This window comes from Neltuma alba, unplaced genomic scaffold, assembly GCF_004799145.2.
Source record: "Neltuma alba isolate B1F8T4 unplaced genomic scaffold, ASM479914v2 tig00002401_pilon, whole genome shotgun sequence".
NCBI lineage: Eukaryota > Viridiplantae > Streptophyta > Magnoliopsida > Fabales > Fabaceae > Neltuma > Neltuma alba.
The window spans coordinates 58,749-76,260 of record NW_021632850.1 but is presented as its reverse complement, the minus strand read 5'-3'; the positions used below and the strand labels follow the sequence as shown (position 1 = coordinate 76,260).

Sequence of the window (17,512 nt, the reverse complement as noted above, 5' to 3'; positions counted from 1 at the left end):
AAGAAGGCATGGATGAACTTCACTCAATATCTTCAATATCAGAGAGTATTAGTGACCTAGAATGAGGAGTTGAGCACCTCTTAAGGCAACTTATCAGAAACAGAATTTCCCTTCTCAATATCTTCAATCACCGGTATGAAAAAAATATTAAGAATAACCTTTCACACCCAAATCCAGTTCTTCCCCTGGTTGTCTCGTACATGAATGTGACTACTAGTACTATTCTTTTACTGAGTATCTATTATCTTGGTATCACTTTGTGGCTATTTGATCATTTGCTTTATCTCTAACTTCTAACCCCGAAAAGCCAATTTTTAAGATCCGTCTGACAGCTTCACTCAATCTTGTACCTAAACTCATGATATTATTCTTCTGTAAGCTTGACACTTTGGAATATGCTTTCTTGTCTTCTGTATTGGCTTGGTGCTTATTTCTCCCTTCTCTTCAAGCCCGTTCATCTTTTATACTAACTTGCATGTCCTGGCTACATCTCATTCCCTTATACTACTAGTATTCTAGTTCCTCCTCTTCTCATTGATAACCTCATCTTTCTTAACTAGGATATCCTGTCTTTCACTTCTCTGGATTCAGAAGCAGGCACGATGAAAGATTTTATAGAGACACCACTGGCAACAGTGTCAGCATCTAATACTTATCCAAGCTCCATTTTTTCAGATTGAGGTCACTTTCCATGTTCAAGAAATGTAATTCAAGTCATAAACTATGTGGAATTGCAAAGAGGGAATACTTAAGAAATCACCTCTCCTAATAAGAGCCTCCTTCCTGATTATATCATCAACAATTCTCATTGCAACAGGGATTGATGATGAAATTCAAATCTTAAAGAGTACAAGAACTTCTAGTCTCTAGTCTTCACCATCATAAATTACTAAAATTCATACGAGAGTGGATGATTAGAAGCCATAGGAGAGAAGGAAAAATAGTTCTTAAAGGGTCGAAGTACCTCAGAATCTGTGCAGAGAGCAATAGCAGCTACACTTACAGCCCTCTCTGCAAGCAATCAGAATTCAAAAACATGAATATGTAAAGGTCAAAGGTAAGCCATGATTTCTGTCACTACTTTTGATGGTTTACTTGCTCTTTATAGTGCCTTTGTATCCCCCCTCTTTTCTCTTTCTTTACTGTTGTTTTATAAACAGACATAAGATGAATAATTGGACAAAATAGCTCCAGCAAAAACATGTTAGCCTGTGATAATTTGTCTGTTTATTAGTAGCATCATAATAATTAATACCTATTGGAACTTGCTCATTTTCAGCAATTTCATGCTTTTTAATAGTTTCATTTCTCTATTTCTATAACAATATATGATGATGACTATGTTCCATCCTGGTATGACAAAGTTTATTTTAAAATAGAACATGGAACAGTGCCAGCATCCTGTTCATGACCAACCACTTTAATCAATGGACACTGAATCAACAAACCTGCATAAACATTCCTGTCCATATATGATCCTTAATCTCTGAAGATTTAGATTCCATTTTTATTAAACCATATTTGTTCGCACTACTACGCGTTCAAAATGGTTGAATAAAGATTATTTAATGATGGAAACAAACTTTCCCACAGACAAAAGATCCATATATGATGATCACTCTGATGGTATGCCTTGTTGGAACACAGTTTTGGTTGAAATGGAGGAGACATTACCAAGGAATTTGAATCTGCAGCATATGGATTCTTGTGATTCCCAGCCCAAAAACTGATGAATGAGTTGGCAAGTTTGTCAAGAGGGAAGCACTGAACAAAAAATGCAATGGAAGCACAGAGAATCCTAATATGTTATTATTTCCTGCCCAGATGTGGAAAGAAAAAATATTCTTCCTGTCTCCCTCTATTCTTTGACTATATAAGAAGATGCACATCGCTGAGACTCACAAGTTTAGAAGAAATTGCATTTCTTATTTCAAAGCCTTCTATTTTCTAAGAAAAGAAAATGGCAGCCGTTGAATCAAACCCAAAGATTTCCCTGCATGCACGCTCTAATAGCTTTCCCACCGCACCTCATCCCCATGTGTCACGATTTCAGGAGCACCTGAACAGATTAAAGTCTTCTGAATCTGCTGCTACTTCATCCTCTTTAACCCACAAACTCAGTGGCTTGCAGGATTTACAGGACTTTTCTGACAAGTTGCTTCAATTGTCAACCACCCGACAAGTCTTAGCACAAGATTGCGGCCAAAAATGGGTTGATGAACTACTAGATGGGTCTCTAAGGCTCTTGGATATCTGTAGTACTGCTAAAGATTGTCTTGTAATGTCAAAGGAATCCGTGTACGAAGTTCAGTCAGCCACGAGAAGAAGAGGAGCTGAAGCTGCATTCACAGTTGGGGCTGGAAATTATTTGGCTTCCAGGAAGAATGTGAAGAGAGCAATTAGAAATGCCTTAGGAAATATCAAAGGAATAAGAAATGGCCTCACAGTTTCTTCTGAAGCCAAAGAAAATGACATTCTTAGCATGTTGAAACAAGCAGAAGCAGTCACCGTGGGCACATTAGAATCTCTATTGTCCTTCATCTCGGATCCAAAGGGACAATCAAAGCAAAGCAGGTGGTCTGCAATTTCCAAGCTAATGAAGCCAAAAAGAGTAGCTTGTGACTCTCAGGAAATAGTCACAAATGAGTTTGAGAAGGTAGATTCAGCTTTGAAGTCTCTCATCAGTCAAAAGCAAGCATCCACACACAATTTTCAAGGCAATTTGGAAAATTTGGAGATGTGCATTCAAGATCTAGAAATAGGAGTTGAATGCCTTTCAAGGAAACTTATCAGAAACAGAGTTTCCATTCTGAACATCCTCAACAACTAGTTACACAAATTATTTAGGATAAACTTGGGCACTCAAATTCAATTTTCCCCCATGAGTGTCTCATGCTTGTACATGAATGAATAAAAATACTGAGTACATATCCTTGGATTATGTTTGGCTATTTGATCATCTATCTTCTTTCCAACCTTGAAAAATCTCAATTTTCCATTCCTTGTTCCCTAATAAAGAAAAGTAGAATCATCTGGAATCAACATAAGTAAACTTGCGAAATTTGAGTAGAATAACCTATATATAAGGACAAGGGTGCTTAGGGTATTAGATGTACACCTCCGGTAATAGTATAGATTGTGGGAGGACATGCACATATTATGTGGATGAATCTATATTCAACTTATTTTGTTTTATTTCCTTTTGTCATGTATCAGTTAACTTTCATGAATGGTATTGTATCCCCTAACATGTATACAAGAGGCAGGGGTAGAAATAGCGCTAGGAATAATGTTTTCTATATAGTGAGGTAAATTGATTAAATATGAAAAAAAAATCAGTTAATATATTATCTTGCTTTGAAAACATGTTTTTAACACACATATAACAATATTATGCAGAAGCGGGAAGGATGAGCAAGATTTGAAGATAATAATTAATTGGAAGCCATAGTCTGTATGAGACCCATATGTTATTTCTATATTAGCGGCAAATGGAATCAAAGCATCCATATCACATGTACGAGTCATTAATTCAAATTTTTATGTCCTATAATTGCTATGAACAACATGGTAGCAGCCACACCACCAGAGCAGAGGGTGATTAATATAATGAGACTACATATATGATTATTGCAAGTATGAATAGAAATATAAGATTCTGAGTTGAAGTGTTCCTGAGCCAGAAACATTGCATCTAAATTTCTGAGATTATGTGTTTCTGAATCATCATTTATCAACCTTTTAGAAAATTCATTATTGAGTCCAATTTTTACCTTGCATTTTGAGGTGAATGCTGAATGAAAGATTTCTAATCAATATTAACTATGTTTCCTCCTTTAGATGATATGAAGTGGTAGAAATACACATAAAATGACTTTATATCTTCTTTTATAATATGTTCACTCGCAAGTTATTCACCTAAATATTTCTTCAATAACATAAACAATTGATTTAAAGGAATAATAGCCATCAGACACTCACTCTTTTTCTAGCAATGTCTATTATTAATCTTCAAATTAGAAAATGACAAAAAATCAAAATCGATGCAGATTACATCCTTCATATCCTGAACAACCTTATTACATCTAATCTTCCTTATTCTTGGTATCACCCTGCGTATAAAAAAGTACGGCTCAAACAAAACATATGATTTTGTGTTGGCAGGAAATATTCTCTGAAAAGTATAAGAAGAAGAGATGAAGAAGGAAGTAGTGCACGATGTTTTCAAAGCATGGGCAACACTTTTCTTTAGGCTTAATTCACCCCCACCTATTCCTATCTTATAGGGTGCATGTTGGGTTGACCAGTGAATTTCCTTCAGGATACAATGAAGACTCTTGAATATGGATTACACTTCTAAGATTTAAGCGAAGACAACAATGGACCTTTATAAAGTGATAATTTGACTATCTCTACATGCACTCAAAGACAAAGGCAATTGGTTTGATTTTTGTATTTGTGTTGTGTTGTGTCTAAATGAAGTGATGGTGAGAGGTTTATATAGATCATATAACGATGCCTTAAAGAGATACCTTTTGGAATAATACCTTATTAAACAAAAACTCACAACTATATGTTGATTCATGATCCAACATAATAAATAAAATGAATTTAATATGTAGGGTCTTTTAGTATTGTAACTTCTTAGATAACCTTCAAATAAATATATTAATTTATATGAAGACACAATCCCTCGTATAAATATATTAATTTATATGAAAACATAACTCCTCATATAAATTTATTGATTTAATAAATTTACATAAAGACATGATTTTTCAAAAACACATCTCTTCATTTTAAAAATATTCCAACACTTTGCATTAAATCCCAAGTAAGAAAAAGAGAGAGAGAGATCTAGATAAATCTGATAAGTTCCATATTTTTGCAGCAGCGCAACTACTGGGGCAAAGCCAGATGTTGATTTTTTTTTTTTTGGGTCATTTAACTCATAAGATTTTAAGTTGAGTTCAAACCTCTTTAAGATACCTGCAAATTGATCTCAGATATCTTCTGCTGTTTGATACTTATCTACTCCATAAAACAACTACTTTGAGTAATTGGTCTCCTGCTATGAATGAAGATGATACAATATAGTCTCCAACATTCTTAGTGTTGAAGTTCTCCATGCATTGATTGCATTGTTAAACCCTTGACAGTAAAATATTGAGTTTCCAATAGAAGCCATAGCAGCAACAGTATCAACCTCCTGTGAGCTCACCAGCCAATATCTGGAGATAGCTCCACTTCCCATAAGATGATATCAAGTGAGAACTTGCTGCATTTTCTTGCCTAGCTTGATTCTTCACCATGGTTGTTTAAAATATCAATCTCGCAATGCAAAGTTCTAATGGTTCCAATGAAGCCTTAGCAGGTGTAGGAGCCATAACGATAATGAAGTCCTTAGTCAGAGTGCTTTGTGAGGTGAGAACAAGGTCTGCATGGTGTTCTATTGCATTTCTTCTACAGTTTTATAATCTGAAATGTAGCAATCATAGAAGTAACTGGTAACTCTGTGCAGTCTACTGCTTGAAGCACATCCTTGGATCCTTGCTTTTTTTCAGAATGATCCCTTACTTTCATCATATGGAGAATGACAAACAAGTGCTCCATTCCAGTACTATAATTATAATATTTCTTTTGCAGAACCCTAGTACAATGGCAACTTGATTTCATCCAATATCAGAGATGCTTCCATAACAATATTACTAACAATCACAAGCCATTCATACCCCTTCAAGATTGGTAGTTTGGCTTAGATAGGCTAATCTCTTATGCTGATGGATGGCCTCATTGCCACTTCATGATCATAAGTCTTCCTCTGACATATATGCGTGTGAGTGTTTATGTGGTTCCTATGCTCATGATATCTTTTTCTGTAAACTTAGAACCATGAAATTTTAGATGCGCTTTGTGTAGTGGTTAAAGATTCCTCCCTTCTCTTCATGTATTTTTGTCTTGAACACTTTCTATAGAATTTCATATGATTTTGCTCTCCGGCATTGTTCTTTAGTCAACTTGCACATTCTGGGTACCCTGGCACTACGGGCAATTATCAGGACCTGATGCTCATCCAATAACTATGTTTTCAGACTGAGATCACTCACCATGTTCAAGAAATGCAGTGGGAGTCATGAACTATGTTGAAAGACGGATTCACAACTGAGGGAGCAAACTCAGAGCATAAGAAATCACTTCTTTTGATTAAAGCCTCCTTCCTGATTATATACTCACTAATTCACATCGCTAAAGGGAACAAGGATGAAATCCAAATCCTACAAGAACTGAAGATTCTCTAATTTTCTCCACTATTACAAATTACTAAACTTTAATGAACAAGTGGATGGTTAGAATCCAAAACATAGAAAGTACGATGGTTCTTAGAAGAACGAAGCATCTCAAAATCTGGGGAGAAAAAAGCATTTACACTTACAGCCCTTGATGGGATGCCATTAGAAACATGAATGTGTAGAAGCAATCTTGCTTTCTTCTCGAAATCTTTCTTCAATATCATAGCATCTATCACGTGAAGTTTGATTCTTCTGCTTCTCTTTATAGTGCTTGCGAATTTTTTCTTCTCCCACCTTTTTTGCATAGACCTATAAGATGAATGGATGGGCAGACAAGTTGGCCTGTGACACTTTGTCTCATTTCTTACTATCATCATAATAAACAATACAGGAACATGTTGATAGTCAATAATTCGCATTCTTTTATGAGTTTTATTTTTCTATTTCTCTATCATTATATTATAATGCCTATGTTGCGTTCTAGCACTACAAATATATCAGTGCCCGCTTCCTGTTTATAACCAACCACTTTAATTAATGGACATTGGATCAAAAAGCCTGCCCATACATCGCTGTCCATATATGACCCTTATAATCACTGAAGATTTAGATTCCTATTTTTGTTAACCACATTTGTTGGCACTCCTGCGCAATCAAAATGGTTGAATAGAGATTATTTAATGATGGAAAAGAACTCTCCCACAGACAAAAGATCCACATATGATGCTCACTCCTATGGTATGCCTTGTTGGAACACAGTTTTGGCTGAGATGGAGGAGACATTGCCATGGAATTTGAATCTGCAGCATATGGATTCTTGTGATTCCCAACCCAAAAAACTGATGAATGACTTGGTAAGTTTGCTGTGAGGGAGGCACTGAACAAACAATGCAATGGAAGCACAGAGAACCATTTTAATATGATATTATTTCACGCACACAAGTGGAAAGAAAAAAATATTCTTCTTGTCTCCCTCTATTCTTTGCCTATATAAGAAGAAGATGCACGCATCTGAGACTCACAAGTTTTGAAGAAATTGCGTTTCTCATTTCCAAGCCTTCTACTTTCTAAGAAGAGAAAATGGCAGCCATTGAATCAAACCCAAAGATCTCCCTGCATGCACGCTCTAATAGCTTTCCCAACGCACCTCACCCCCTCGTATCACAATTTGAGGAGCACCTGAACAGATTAAAGTCTTCTGAATCTGCCTCTTCTTCATCCTCTTTAAGCCACAAACTCAGTGGCTTGCAGGATTTACATGAGTCTTCTGAAAAGTTGCTTCAATTGTCAACCACCCGACAAGCATTAGCACAAGATTACACCCAAAAATGTGTTGATGAACTACTGGATGGGTCTCTAAGGCTCTTGGATATCTGTAGTACTGCTAAAGATTGTCTTGTGCAGTCGAAGGAGTCTGTGTACGAAGTTCAGTCAGCCATTAGAAGAAGAGGAGCTGAAGTTGCATTGACAGTTGGGGCTGAAAATTATTTGGCTTCTAGGAAGAATGTGAAGAAAGAAATTCAAAAGGCCTTGGGAAATCTCAAAGGAATAAGAAACCAATTCACAGTTTCTTCTGAAGCCAAAGAAAACGGTATCCTTAGCATGTTGAAAGAAGCAGAAGCAGTTACTGTGAGCACATTAGAATCTTTATTGTACTTCATCTCCGATCCAAAGGGACAATCAAAACAAAGTAGATGGTCTGAAATTTCCAAGTTGATGAAGCCAAAAAGAGTAGCTTGTGACTCTCAAGAATGGTCACAAGTGAATTTGAGAAGGTAGATTCAGCTTTGAAGTCTCTCATCAGTCAAAAGCATGCATCCACAGACAATTTTCAAGGCGATTTGGAAGATTTGGAGACGTGCATTCAAGATCTGGAAATAGGAGTTGAATGCCTTTCAAGGAAACTCATCAGAAACAGAGTTTCCCTTCTCAACATCTTCAACAACTAGTTACACAAATTGTTTAGGATATCCTTGGACACTCAAATCCAAATTTTCCCCTTGAGTGTCTCATACTTGTACATGAATGTGATTAATGACGCTGTTCTTTTACTCAGTATATGCTATTCTTCTTTACAGCCTTGGAAACCTCAGTTTTTCATTTTTTCCCCTGTTAGTGAAAAGAAAAATGGAAATCATCTTGGGACTAATTTGAGATAGCAAGGATGTCTTAGTCAACCCACCAATTAACCATCCTATTGCTTGGTTTCTGCTTCAAATAAATTCTGTTTCATTTTTAAGAGAGAGAGAAAACAAACCGAAGGATGAAGGAAGAGGAGTAAAACATCATAATTTGTATGTTCTGCAAACCCAGTATTGTGCCATCCATGGGATTCAAAGTTTGAATCCTGATCATATCTGTCAGCCTTGCAATTGTCATTAGGTTGATAATTAAATAATGATCACGAAAACTTTATACCTAATCCCAACAACTAACCGAAGTTTAATATGAGAAACTAAAGTCAGAAGATGGCCTTTTCCTATGTCCTTCAACCCACCAAATTACCACAATAATTGAAAATTAAATAGTCCTAAACTCATGCATCATGTTCAATTATTCTAGTCAATTTGAATCCTTATCTGATCTCTCAATATAGCATCTCCTGCCAATTTGATTAAACTGTCAGAACAGATATAATTGCCTGCGTATGCATGAATAATTGATTCAAGTTCTATATCCTATGAGTGCGCAATGAACAACGCGCTGGTTAGTTTGCTTCAATTTCCAGTTAAGTGAAAGCCATATAAGTCACTCCACACTCAATATATTAGTTATGATTTTTGTCCACTCGTGCAGCAGATAAGTCACACTTCTATGAAACCTCTACTTGCAGAAGATTAATTTATATAAGCATGACATTGACTAGAATAGAAGCAAGATATAGCAAGGTCACTTATGATCTGGATTAAATGAAGATACAGATATAATTTACAGTAATGGGATTAAAGAAATGAAGTCTGAGCTGTAGTGTTATTTTACCAGAGACACTGTATTAAAATTTCAGATACAATGTTTGATCTAAATCTAAATCTGTAAGAGCTCATGGATATGAGTTAAGATTAGATTCCTTTTGTTTATCTCCTGGGACTTTACTGAATGCATATTTTCTTAGCATTACATTTTAGCTATTTAACGATTTAATCATCTGTATTCGTCCCCGCCCTGCCCATTTTTCGTTTGCTCCCTCTGTTAATAGTGCTATAATTTTATTATTATTATTATTTTTACTTTTTAAAATGCAAAACAACCTTGGAAAATTTCAACTAGAAAGGAGGGTAATCTCTTGTTATTTTATTGATTAACCTGTAAAAATATTTGAGTTTACTTTGTACCTGCTTTCATTTCTTCCACAACAGAAAATAAACATGAAGGATGAGGTGAAAGGAACCAAAACATCCATATGAAATTTTAGTTTTTTTAAAAAAAATTTTAATGCAATTTTTTAAGAACAGTCATCCAAACATATTTGTTTTTTTTCATTTCAAAACTTTTTTCAAAAACAATTTTACGAAACTACTCTAAAAACATAAAGACAAAAAACAGAAACAAACAAGGTCTCATTTTTTTCATTTTTCTTTCCCATGAGTGTCCCATGACTGTGCATTATTGTAATTATAAATGCTACTACCTTCTTTTCTAATTATAAGAGCTAGTTAACTAATTTAAGGAGATAAAGAAATAAGTTAAATTAGTTATTTTTAATAAATATGTGTTGTCTTTCTTAATATCCTTACTAATCAAGTGTATTGGTTATAATTATTATTATTAGAAGGACTATATTAGAAAAAAATGCATAAATATGAGAGATAAAGTGGATTGGAATCTTATATTTAGGATCAAAATAAAAATCAAACAAGGTCTTATATTAAAGAACGGAGGTAGTATTTTGTTACTGAATATAAATTATCTCGGCATCACAACAATATTATTTGATCGTCTGTCTTCTTTCTAACCTAAAAAAGAAAATCTTTTTTTTTCTTCATTTTTTTCGTTCTCTGTTTAAGAATGAGACCATAATTACTTTAACCTGGAAATTCGTAACAGCTCTGGGAAATTAAATGAGAAAGTAACCACTATCTCTTCATTTATTCAGTTTAAAATATAATTAATATAATAACCGCTTATCTGATTGTATTTTTTTTTTTCGAATAATAAGGCAAGCGAGAACTTGAAGTACAAAACATAACAAAAGAAACACGCCTAAGTCAGTGGCGTCCTGAGACAAGTCTCAGCGTCTTGTTGCATTTGGTGAGCACAAAAGCTTGGAGGATTTTGAACCTGATTCAGCTCCATAGAAACGTTGTGAGCCTTCCTCGCTAGGTAATCCGCGCAACGCAGCGATTCCCTACAGGCGTAGGATATTTCCAGATTCCAATTTGAGAAGATAATGGACCTTGTTTCATAGATTTCCTCCTTAAACGGATGTGAAGCTCCACCTCCATGCTGAAGGAGGTATAGCGCCTCTCTCGAATCTGTGTACAGTTTGATCTTTGAGAGGTATATCTGATTGTATTTTACTTTACAGACATGGACATTAAAATGGTAAAGGGTTAGCAGGAGCATTAGTCGAAGACAATAATTAGCAGCCATCGTTTTCTTTTTAAATTAAAAACCTTATATAAAACCTTATATAAAGTTAGAACTTAGAAGACCAAAGATACACTTTTGCTTCTTTTATTTTTAAAAAAATTCATTTTAGTCTTATAATTTGCTTTCATTTTTAATGGAGACTTTTAAGTTTGTTTAAATATTTAACGTGGCCTCCAATTTAAAATGGTATTCTTATAGTAACAATTAACTAGCTAAAATTTTAAGCTGGCTACTTAAAACTCCAATCACTTACAACCTGGTGATGCAACTTCTTACCATATAACGCTCAACAATATGTTACCTAAAAGTTCTCCATTATACATAGCTATGTGACACACAGTGTTGTGATAAGAATTCAATATCTAATAAAATTATCATCTCCGTTTCTAATTACAAAAAGTAAGTGCATACTTCATAAAGTAAAGGGACCAAATTGAAATCTTATATAAAATTAAAGAACTAAATGTATGTTTTAACCTGCAAAATTTATGACACAAACACTTGAAATTTGTTTAAAACCCTAAGGTTATGTTTGGTATGCAGCAATGAATTTGAGGGTTTGGGGTTGGTAATAAGACAGGGAATGGGACTGGGAATGTGATTGGGAATGATGCTATAGACTTACGTTTGGTACAAGGTAATATTTGAAGGGATTGGCTCGATTAATTTTTATTTTAAAATTATATCCAAGTTATGAAAACACAATAATGCCCCTTTCAATAAGTGAGAGAGCGAGGAGAGGGAAAGCGAGCGGCAAGTTCAGAACAATAAGAGGAGAAGATAAACTAGGACAAAAGTGAGAAGGTTAAACTTGTCTGAAAATTATTATAAATGAGGATGTTTTTGTCCTAAAAATATTTAATCCCAGGATTGAAAATGCAATACGGGGGGAGCGCAGGCTTGTCCAATCCCACCCATGTGGCACTGTGCAATCCCAGGCCTTGCTCAATGCCACATACCAAACACCATAAATTGTCTCATTCCCTGATCCAGTCCTTGTCCCTCGCTCCCAATGCCGCGTACCAAACGTGGCCTAATTGCAACAAATCTTCAACATATGCAACACTTCTTTAGCTATGTTCAACCAATCTTTAACCATGTGCAAAGCGAAAGATATTTTTATACACACGTAAGGACTTTGTTTTTTAAGTACCTCTGAGCAATAAATTTTGTGATATGGGATTTTTCAGTGAATTATTTTACTAAATAGTTATTATAAAAAATTAATTAAAAATAGTTATAAATTCATTTTGCTGCAGCAACAGTTAAAATCAAGTTGTAGACTCGTTGATCAGACCAGACTAGAGCTAAGGAAACGGTGAAGCCCGAAATTATGATGGCTAAGCCTGTGGTTTTGCCTTTAATTTTGAAAATGTGCTTAAAGGAACCAGTCCTAATGGGTGGAGGGTCTAAACAGGTTGGCCCTATAGGATTAAATGCCAGCCATTTTTTGCCCTTTTATTTTTTTGAAAAAAAATTATTTATATGATACTAATATAATTGATTTTATTACATTGTGTTAATAACATTGCAAATATTTAGTTATTATTATCATCTTAAAATTGAATTTCATAAAATAATTTGATTTATTTGGTTTTAAATAATGATTTGTTTAACTGAACTTTACAAAATGAGTTAATTTAGACTTTAGATAATTATTTGATTTATGTTATGTGTCAATGTTTTTAAATTATATATAGAAATGCTTGATAAGAGAGTATTTTTATGTTTATATAACTTATGTTTCTATAACTTGAATTAGAAATTTATGAGTTTCAACCTTAATATATCTTAAATTAAAATAAAATAATAATTCGACTACAAAACTTGAAGGTTAAATTTATTTGAAGAAGAAAACCTTAATATTTTTCTCATTGAAGAAGAGCTTGCATGAGTAAAACACAAGCAAATATTATTGATATTGAAGATAATGATAAAAATCATGTTGACGATGTTATTATTATTTATTGTTTATTTGTACTATGTATAATGTTTGGAAAACTACTTGATTTGGTTTAGCTTTGAAAATTTAGATAATAATTTAACATTTTATTTTACTAATTAATGATTGAAAGTTTTAATTTTTATGAGCTTTATTGTTTTACTTTTATGAATATCAAAATATAATAAAAAATAAATAAAATGTTAAACAGGCCAAAAGGCCATAGGCCAGGCAGAGCCGTCTATATAAGGGCTGAACTTCATAAAATAAGTACTTTTTTAAACGCAAGCCTAAACAGGCTAGCTTGTTTAAACCCGCAGTTTGTAAAGTGCCAGCCCTACAGCCTGTTTTCCTAGTGCTAAACTAGACACATAAAAAAGAAGATGTAACACACTTGTTGTCTACTGGTACTAATGAAATTGCAATATCAGTATTTTTGTTTGTCTATTTATAACAGATAAATCAGAGAAAAGACGAAATTGAAAGGAAGAATTAATTTTCCTCAATACACACACACACACACACTGCATACCTGTGAAGATCAATACATTCACAACGTTTGTGTTCTTGGCATCCTACAAAAATCAACCAACAATAATCCATTTTAAGTTGAGAATGAAGAAGCTCATGCCGTATATACATACATACTACAGTAAGGACTTGTCTGCATTCACTTGTTAAACCCTTTGACTGTAAAACATTGAGTTTCCACTGGAAAGCACATCAGAAACAGTAACGACCTCCAGTGAACAACAGTGCAGGTCAGGAGGTAACTCCATTTCCCATAGCATGATATCATATCCACTTGCCTAGCTTGGTTTATTCATCATGCTTGTTTAAGCTGCAAATCTCTTCTGCTGGTTACAATCAGCCTTCAGAGGTGTGGGAGCCATAACACTTATGGAAGTTACTAATTAGATTCAGAAGGCTTTGTAAATGCTTGCATGGCTTTTCCTTTTCTCCTAGCTACCTCAATGGTTAGGGATAAGGCTCCATTGAGTATCTCATACTACTCAATATGACTACAAACTTCGTGCAGTATACTCCTTCAAATACCTCCCTGGACCTGTACATTTTTCAAGAATGGTCCCTTAACTGGCTTCAATAGGAATATAATTAGCTCAGGAGTTTTTGTGCAATCCTCAGATAACAGCTTCTCCACACAATATTGTAGAATAGTCTTCTCTAATGTGGAATCCTCAAAACGCATGGAGGACTCTAGCATCGTATCCTCATTTTCCACCCAATTTGATGCTCCTCCCATGTCCCTTTTTCCATAAATGCATTCATCTCCAGTAATTGGGTCCCCGTGTTGCTGCTGACGTTTAGGGTCAATCTATTAATCTAGTGATCATAACCTTTTTGGCATTCTGAATGACTTTTCGTTGCAATGAGCCTCCTCTTTCCCTGACATTTATGCTTGTGTGTGGTTTCTGAACTCATGATATCTTCTTCTGTAATTGAAACCTTTGAATCTACTAATTCATCTTCTAGGTGTGCTTTGTATAGTTATAAATTCCTCCCTTCTCTTCAAGTATTTTTGTCTCGAACTCTTTCTGAAGGATTTTATATGACTCAGATACACAGCATTGATATTTGAGTCAACTTTGATGTCCTGGCTTCATCTCATTCCCTTATAAATTGCTTTAATTCCTTCACTTCTCATTGAACACACAATCTATCTCTTTCAGCAATTGAAGTTTCAGAATTGTTCCTGAACTGTTCTTTGTGGTTTGCATGGCTCTCTGGTACCACTTGTAACAGTGTCAGCATCAAATGCTCATCCATCACCTAAGTTTTCAGACTGAGGTCACTCCCCATGACCACGAAATACAATAGGAGTCACGAAATTCACAAAAGATGGAGCAGACACAGGGAAAAAGAATTACTTTGCCTAACTAAAGCTCCCTTCCAGATTATGTACTCACTAACTCACATTGCTACAGGGAACAAGGAAAAATTCCAAATTTTAGCAGTGCTGAAAAGTCTCTAGTTTTCTCCACTAGTACAAATTACTTAACCTTAAATCAACAGGAGGATGATTATTAGAACGCAAAGCAGAGAAATAAAAATAGTTCTTGAAAGGCTGAAGCATCTTAGAATCTGGAGAAAATACAAAAGCAGTTACACTTACAGCGCTTTCTGGCATGCCGTTAGAAACATGAAAATGTGTGAAGATCAAGGGTATGCATTGATTTCTTCTTGCAATCCCTCGTCTATCTCATGGCATCTGTCACATGAAGTTTGATGTCTCCATTGCTCTTTATAGTGCTTCTGTTTTTTTCCTCCATCCTCAGCCCCCACTCGTTTTTTTCCCTTTGATAAACCCATCAAATGAACATGGCCAGTCATGTTGGACTATGATAATTTGTCTCTCTTCTCACTGGCAACATAATATACTGGAACTTGTCCATTTTCAGTAATATAAACTCTTTTATGATAATTTTTTTTTTATTTCGTTATCATTTTCTTATGTGATAATGTTCCATCCCAGCACTGCAAATACATCTGTGCCAGCTTCCTGTTTATGACGATCTATTTTAATTAAAGGACACTGAATTGCGGAGAGATTCCTTCTTTATTAAACCATAGTTGTTGGCACTGCTACGCATCCAAATTCTTTGAATAAACATTATTTAATGATAGAAACAACCCCTCCCGCAGACAAAAGATCCATATATGATGCTCATGCCAATGGTAAGCCTTGTTAGAACACACAGTTTTAGTTGAGACGGGGGAGACATTGCCAAGGAACTTGAATCTGAAGCACATGGATTTTTCTGATTCCTAACCCAAAAACTGATGAATGAGTTGTAAAGTTTGCAGTCAGGGAAGCACTGAACAAACAATGCAATGGAAGCACAGAGAATCATGTTAATATGATATTATTTCATGCCCACATGTGGAAAGAAAAAATAATCTTCTTGTCCCCTTCTATTCTTTGGCTATATAAGAAGAAGATGCACACCGCTGAGACTCACAAGTTTAGAAGAAATAGCATTTCTCATTTCAAAGCCTTCTATTCTCTAAGAAAAGAAAATGGCAGCCATTGAATCAAACCCAAAGTTCTCTCTTCATCTGCGCTCTAATAGCTTTCCCACCGCACCTCATCCCCATGTATCAGAATTCGAGGAGCACCTGAACAGACTGAAGTCTCCTGAATCTGCCTCTTCATCCTCTTTAAGCCACAAACTCAGTGGCTTGCAGGATTTACAGGACTCTTCTGACAAGTTACTTCAATTGTCAACCACCCAACAGGTCGTAGCACAAGATTGCAGCCAAAAGTGTGTTGATAAACTACTGGATGGGTCTCTAAGGCTCTTGGATATCTGTGGTACTGCTAAAGATTGTCTTGTGCAGTCAAAAGAATCCGTGTACGAAATCCATTCAGCCATTAGAAGAAGAGGAGCTGAAGCTGCATTCACAGTTGGGGCTGGAAATTATTTGGCTTCCCGGAAGAATGTGAAGAAGGCAATTAGAAATGCCTTAGGAAATATCAAAGGAATAAGAAATGGCTTCACAGTTTCTTCTGAAGCCAAAGAAAATGACATTCTTAGCATGTTGAGAGAAGCAGAAGCAGTCACCGTGGGCACATTAGAATCTCTCTTGTCCTCCATCTCTGATCCAAAGGGACAATCAAAACAAAGCAGGTGGTCTGCAATTTCCAAGCTAATGAAGCCAAAAAGAGTAGCTTGTGACTCTGAGGAAATAGTCACAAATGAGTTTGAGAAGGTAGATTCAGCTTTGAAGTCTCTCATCAGTCAAAAGCATGCATCTCCAGACAATTTGCAAGGCGATTTGGAAAATTTGGAGATGTGCATTCAAGATCTAGAAATAGGACTTGAATGCCTTTCAAGGAGACTTATCAGAAATCGAGTTTCCCTTCTCAACATCTTCAACAACTAGTTACACAAATTATTCAGGATAACCTTGGACACTCAAATTCAATTTTTCCCTCATGAGTGTCCCATACTTGTACATGAATGTGATTAATGATACTGTTCTTTTACTAGGTATATCTTATCTTGGAATCACGTTATTACTTTTTGATCATCTTTCTTCTTTCCAACCTTGCGAATCTTAGTTCTCCATATGAAAAACAAAATAACCACATGTTAATTTTCATGGTCAAACTGTAAATATACTATGTTTTACATTATAAACATGGATTTATTTCTACCAGAAACACGTAGAATTCAATCATTCAATTCAAATCAAATGGAATCAAAGCATCCACATAAACGTTTGTGGCCAACACATGCACAGGTAAGTGGCTCAATTATTATATGGTATAATTGCGTTGAACAGCGTGAAGTTTGTTGCCTTTGTTCATTAGTCAATGAGCAACTAACTAGTAGTCTCTATGTAATAACGGATCAACTTCACAGAGTTTTGCAAACACGCTTAACAATAATGCTAAAGATTATTTGGCAACACGTGGAGCAGATCATCATATGAAGTCATATGAATTTTTAATCTGCAACGGGCAATTTAATTTGTACATTATATAGAGAAAGACATGAAACGTCACACTTGCATTTGCAATATAAATAGAATACAGATAAGACTATTGCAAGTGTGAATAAAAAAAACGAAATTCTTAGCTATAGTGTTCATGTTAATGAGATAAGTCTGACAGTATTTGTGATCTGGATCAAGAATAGAGATCATTTAACTTACCTAGAACCTC

General features: G+C 35.1%; 2 protein-coding genes and 1 pseudogene across 2 annotated transcripts; all 3 read left to right on the top strand.

The window, feature by feature from the left end:
• Positions 1-1,960: 1,960 nt before the first annotated feature.
• LOC114725507 (uncharacterized) lies at positions 1,961-2,830 on the top strand. The gene has a single exon (XM_028912030.1). The coding sequence runs from the start codon at positions 1,961-1,963 to the stop codon at positions 2,828-2,830; it is 870 nt and encodes a 289-aa protein (XP_028767863.1).
• Positions 2,831-7,370: 4,540 nt separating this feature from the next.
• Positions 7,371-8,239, top strand: LOC114725500 (uncharacterized; annotated as a pseudogene).
• Positions 8,240-15,861: 7,622 nt separating this feature from the next.
• Positions 15,862-16,728, top strand: LOC114725489 (uncharacterized). Its single transcript, XM_028912010.1, has one exon. It carries the CDS (start codon positions 15,862-15,864, stop codon positions 16,726-16,728), a length of 867 nt encoding a protein of 288 aa, XP_028767843.1.
• Positions 16,729-17,512: the final 784 nt, after the last annotated feature.